The following is a 5,491-nucleotide window of genomic DNA, read 5'->3' as shown; positions in this document are numbered from 1 at the left end:
CACAAACACACGCTTACACACACACAAACATACATACAAACACACGTTCACACATACACAAACACACACGCACATACACAATCACAAAGCACACATACACACTCACAACATCCGTCACACAGACATGTGTGCAAATACACATACACACACACAAACACACACAGCAGAGAGAGGGGAGAGAGAGACAGAGAAAGGGAGATAGAGAGAATAAAAACAGAGAGAAAGAACAAGAGAAAGAGAGCGTGTGGGTGGAGGTGAGAGTGGAAAGAGGAAGTCATCAGGAGGCATCGCCGTGTCACGTCCTTATGTCACGTCCTCAGTGGAGGATGAGGCTGATCAGCCATTGGGCTAGGTCTCAAGGGTCAGACGGACGAGGGAGAGGTGAGCTGATCAGCCACTGGGTTATACGTCTCAAGGGTCAGACAGCTGAGAGAGAGGTGAGCTGATCAGCCACTGGGTTACGTCTCAGGGGTCAGACAGCTGAGAGAGAGGTGAGGCGCCGGTAACACCCGTGTAATAAAGCAGCCACTACGTCTATGACAAAATATTTCCATTTGTTCTTAGAAGCCCTGCTCCACCCTCTCTCTCTCTCTCTCTCTCTCTCTCTCTCTATATATATATATATATATATTCTCTTACTGGCTCTCTTTCTATTCTCTCTCCCTATATATATATATTCTCTCTCTGGCTCTGTCTCTCTCTTCTCTCTCTGGCTCTGTCTCTCTCTCTTCTCTCTGACTCTGTCTCTCTCTTTTCTCTCACACACACTCTCTCTATTCTCTCTGTCTCTCTCACTTTTTCCTCTCTCTTCACAGCCTTGTGTATGGAATGCGCTCCCTCTGTCTTTCCCTGTCTGTACATTGACCCCTCCCTCTCTCAAACCTGGAGGTTTTACTCCAGCATGCATGCCTCAGAAAACTATGCTGATCTCATGAAACTTGTGCATCTCACCAAAAGCCCCTGGCAGCTCTGAGCTAATGTGCAAAGGCAGACACTGCAACACCCTCAAACATTTGACAGGAGAGGGATTTTATTATCACAAGAAAATTGTCAATAGTTGGCTAGTTGGTTTCCCTCACGGAATCAAAGGAGTAGCTACACTTATACTTAAACTCAATAGGCCTACTGTAGACTGTACTGTAGTGATAATTACCTTTATTGACTTAGGAGAGAACGCTTTGCTTCTGTTAGATTAGATAACAATATGAAATGGCACTGCAAACTGAAAGTATGCTGATTTGCTTGACCATGGACCTGTAGCTTATGTGCAGGCTAGTTCCTGGTGAGTACGTGCATCTTCCCTTAGTTGACAGTTCCTGTATTTGCTTAAAGTAGAACTTGCTATTTGAGCAGCATAGTAGGCCTAGGGTAGGCTATAGGCCTATGTTGTCTTCTTGTCCATGCTTTTGCCTTTCTCTTGCATTCTCACTTTCATCAACATGAAGTAGGCTAAGCCCGCAATGGTAAGTCATTTCATGTAGCCATAGGCCTATATTATGACCTGCTAAAAGGCACAGACCCGCTGTAAGTCATGGCAAAAAAAAACAAAAAACTGCTCCTCCAACTCCCTGCCAGCACACCTAGGTAGGCGTGTGACTCGAGAGATGGGTGAGAGGGAAGGTTTCCCCGTAGACATACAAGAATCCTGGCTTTCCCCTCCCGTTTCCATTTGCCCAACCCCCACAACGTCCAAGTCACCGCCCTTCCCTCTCCCACTCAACCAAACATGACTACACCAGAGTAACATTCTAGCTGTTTTTAGCGCTAAGTACTATGGGAGAAGTAGTCTTTTGAAATGGAGCATATCTGAAGGCGAATGCAGACCAAATACAACTCCCATATAAACCTTCGCATGTGAGGTTGGTCCATCCAATCTGAATATGTGGGAGGAGAACATCCGCCCACAAAAGCCATAGCAATCTTTCTATAGCTCAAATGCAATTGTGAATCAAAAAGTGTGCATGTGCAATATAGAAAAATTAAGATGCCACTATTTAATGAAAAATAGCAGATAATTATACTAGGCTAGACAAGTCGACCAGGCTGCTGTTACACAAGAGAAAGGCCTGGCGTTCGCTTGATATTTAAATGGAAGTGGGTGGACCATGGTGTAGACAGTCGCAACTTCGATGTGGACATACTTCAACGATGATTATTCTTTTTACTGGGATGAAAATTCACCTGCACGACTCCGTTCAGCCAGCGTCTGAGAGGAACTGAAAGTGACGAGTCCGGACATATTTTGTGTAACGTTACTGTTATATACTGGCGTACAGATTGTGCTTGGCATTTGGTACCGCCCTTCCTGACGGGTGGGTCTTTCGTCAGAGCCAGAGAGAGACAGCGGTCGGAGGAGCTACGCCACAGCCTAGCAGTAGCCATTCGTGGAAAAATAGGCCGTCCTTCTCCGGGCTTCAGCCTGCCTCTGCCTCCATAGCGTCCGGCCTTTTTTTTCTTAAACAACTCCTCTCCGGTTTATTAATGCGGGATGAGTGGTACGTACCCTCCCTCCCATGCGTCTCCACCCCTCTTTTTATGCATCGCCAATCTGTTAACGTTATGCCCGCTTTTTGTTGTTGAGTATGTTATGTGTTCAGGATTTAACTGTCTTTTATTTGTTCCCATGATTGATCCATCTTGGTTGTGCAATGTGGCGAAAAGACAGCCCGCTTTAGCAGTGTTTATGGTACTTTTCATGGTTCAGGGTCGGACTGTGAACCACGCGTTGTGATCATTTTAGCCACCTAGGGCATCTCTTTGAGCACAATGAGATGTTTTCAAATAAATAATTTTATTTCGTGAATATTTACTTTGTTAGGTTGTTAATTCGCCTTGGCTATGATGATAGCTATCGGGCTGTTGTCGCTTTGAATATAGGTTATTATTTAATTTTTACAGATCTGAAGAAGGAAGCTATGGCAACAGATGGAGGCAAATCAGGAGGAGGTGACAAGGGCAAAACTTCAGGATCACAGGTATCCAAAACACTCGCCCTCACCGCTTGGTCCAGTTCCTTGCAAGCACTTCCTGGTTCCGTAATAGCTTTGTCCCCTTCACTGCATGTGTGTGCGTCTCAGAATGTGTTCGGTTGCTGTGTGTGAACCTCTAGGCTATGTGCAGTTGTCATATTTTTGCGCGTATTGCATTTATATATCTTCTCACATGTTACTCTGTCAGAGATTTTCAATCACCCTTATAATTTTGCCGATTTGCTTGTGCAGCATGTTATCAGTTTTTTAAAGATATAAGTGTTCCGTGTTAATTGTCTGCGACCTAGTTTTATTTTGTAAACCATCTCTACCGAGAAATGAAAAAATGTGGTTCACTCCCACCCACCGACTCTTCCTGTAAGCCCGCCCACAGTTTTGACAGTTCTTCTCTATCTCTCTCTCTCTGCGTGCGTGTGTAGGACGCGCAGCCATCTCCACTCGCGCTGCTAGCGGCCACATGCAGTAAGATAGGGGGCGTGACCGGAGAGGGTCAGGCGGGAGTACCGCAGCAGATCATCATTGACCCGAGCCAGGGCCTCATGCAGCTTCAGAACCCGACACAACAACTGGAGCTCGTTCCAGCGCAATTCACCGGCAATGGCTGGCAGATTATCACCGCGTCCGCTCCCACCACTGTTACCAAGGACAGCCTGACGCAAGCCGGGGTGACTTTCGCCACAGCTATGTCCAGCGACGGTGCCTCTGGACGCAAACTTAAGGTGATTGGCGCTAACAGTGTGCCTGCTGGACAACAGCAGCTGCAGCAGCAGCAGCAACAGCAGTTTCAGATCATCCAGGTCCAAAACATGCCCAATTCCACAGGCGGCATCCAGTACCAGGTAATACCGCACATCCAGACTGCGGACGGCCAGCAGATCCAAATAAATCCCACCAGTGCCACATCATTAAGCGTACAGCCCGAGCAAATACAGCTGATCTCGGCTGGCAACAACCAGGCAATCCTAGCCACGCCTCAGCGGACAGGCGGCGCCAACCTTGTCACCCAGAACCTAGCCAATCAGATCCCCCTGCAGATTCGTCCCTCCTTCCCTCTCCAGCTGCAGACTATCCAAGGTGCCCAGACCCCTATGGTGACTACGGTGCCCATAAACATCGGCGGCATGACCCTCGCCCTGCCCGTCATCAACAACATGGCAGGGGGCGGGGCCACCGTCCAGCTGGTGCAGTCCGCCGACGGCAGCATCTCCAACGGCGGCTTGATCTCCGTGTGCAGCGGCGCGCCGGAATCTTCCGGCATCGTCACCACCACCACCACCACTGCCGCCGCCGCGACCGACGTGACCGCTGTGGACTGCACCACGCTGACCAGCGGAGCCCCAACGCTGTCGGACGGCGACGGTGCTGAGAAGGACGCGCAGCAGACCCAGCAGGCCGAAGCGGACAGTCAGAACCCCCCCACCAGCAGCATCGCCGGCGTGGTCCAGGTCCAGACCAACGGCCTCCAGCCAGCAGCGGGCCAGGACCAGACGGGTCAGCAGCAGCAGATCCAGCAGCAGATCCAGCAGTTCCACATCGTGGGCCACCCGGTCCTGCAGCAAATCCAGATCCAGCAGCCCCAGCAGCAGCAGCAGCTGGTACCGGGCTCCATCCAGCTGCAGCCGGGCCAGACCCTACAGCCGGTCCAGCAGAACCTGCAGCTGCAGGCCTTCCAGAACCCCACGGCGCAGGTAGATAGATAGATAGATAGATAGATAGATAGATAGATAGATAGATACTTTATTGATCCCTAAGGGGAAATTCAAAGGTCTCAGTAGCATACAGACATCACACACAACATGCACTTACAGCAGAAATGGTAAATATAAGTATAAGTATAAACAGAAGATAAGAAAAATAACAAAAGTAAATACTAAATATACTATAGACCCTTTTAAACAATAAAAACAAAAACAATGCTTGAACATTCTATTTGGTTCCCAATCTACTTCCTCTGCATTAAGATAACATATAGAATGTTAAAACGGAAGCCTTGTGGGGCCAACTATGATGCTGATAATGGAACTCTCTTGAAATGGTCTGTAGGTTCTGATCCGGGCGCCCACGCTCTCGCCCACCGGGCAGATCCAGTGGCAGACGGTGCAGGTGCAGAACGCGGCGATGCCGCAGCAGCTCACGCTGGCGCCCGTGTCCTCAGGGGGGAACCCCGCCTGGGGAGGGTTTCACGCTCACGCAGAGATCACCGCCGGAGGCCGGGCGGCACGCCCATCACCCTCAACGCCGCGCAGCTGGCGTCGGGGACTGGTGTGCAGACGGTCAACATCGCTGGGCTCGGGGCGGCAGGGGTGCAGGTGCAAGGAGTGCCCCTGACCATCACCGGAGTACAAGGTAACAGTGCTGATAGCACTCCCTCTTACAGTTAGCACAGCGATTTGATGGGGGCAGCCGTGGCCTACTGGTTAGCGCTTCGAACTTGTAACCAGTAGAAACGGCTGAAGTGCCGTTGAGCAAGGCACCTAACCCTCACTGCCCCCCCGAAATAA

General features: G+C 49.9%; 1 protein-coding gene across 1 annotated transcript in view; it reads left to right on the top strand.

Moving 5' to 3' along the window:
- The first annotated feature begins 1,926 nt into the window (after positions 1 to 1,926).
- Positions 1,927 to 5,491, top strand: part of sp4 (sp4 transcription factor) — a 16,441-nt gene continuing 12,876 nt past the window's right edge. Inside the window, exons 1-5 of the mRNA XM_048230103.1 lie at positions 1,927 to 2,495; positions 2,899 to 2,975; positions 3,410 to 4,678; positions 5,034 to 5,167; positions 5,200 to 5,336. Coding sequence (XP_048086060.1) covers positions 2,489 to 2,495; positions 2,899 to 2,975; positions 3,410 to 4,678; positions 5,034 to 5,167; positions 5,200 to 5,336 — 1,624 coding nt within the window. The 5' untranslated portion in view covers positions 1,927 to 2,488. The remainder of the gene's footprint in view (positions 2,496 to 2,898; positions 2,976 to 3,409; positions 4,679 to 5,033; positions 5,168 to 5,199; positions 5,337 to 5,491) is intronic.

Source organism: Alosa alosa, chromosome 20, assembly GCF_017589495.1.
Source record: "Alosa alosa isolate M-15738 ecotype Scorff River chromosome 20, AALO_Geno_1.1, whole genome shotgun sequence".
Classification (NCBI taxonomy): domain Eukaryota; kingdom Metazoa; phylum Chordata; class Actinopteri; order Clupeiformes; family Clupeidae; genus Alosa; species Alosa alosa.
The sequence above is the reverse complement of the archived record's forward strand: the minus strand, read 5'-3'. Positions and strand labels throughout refer to the sequence as shown.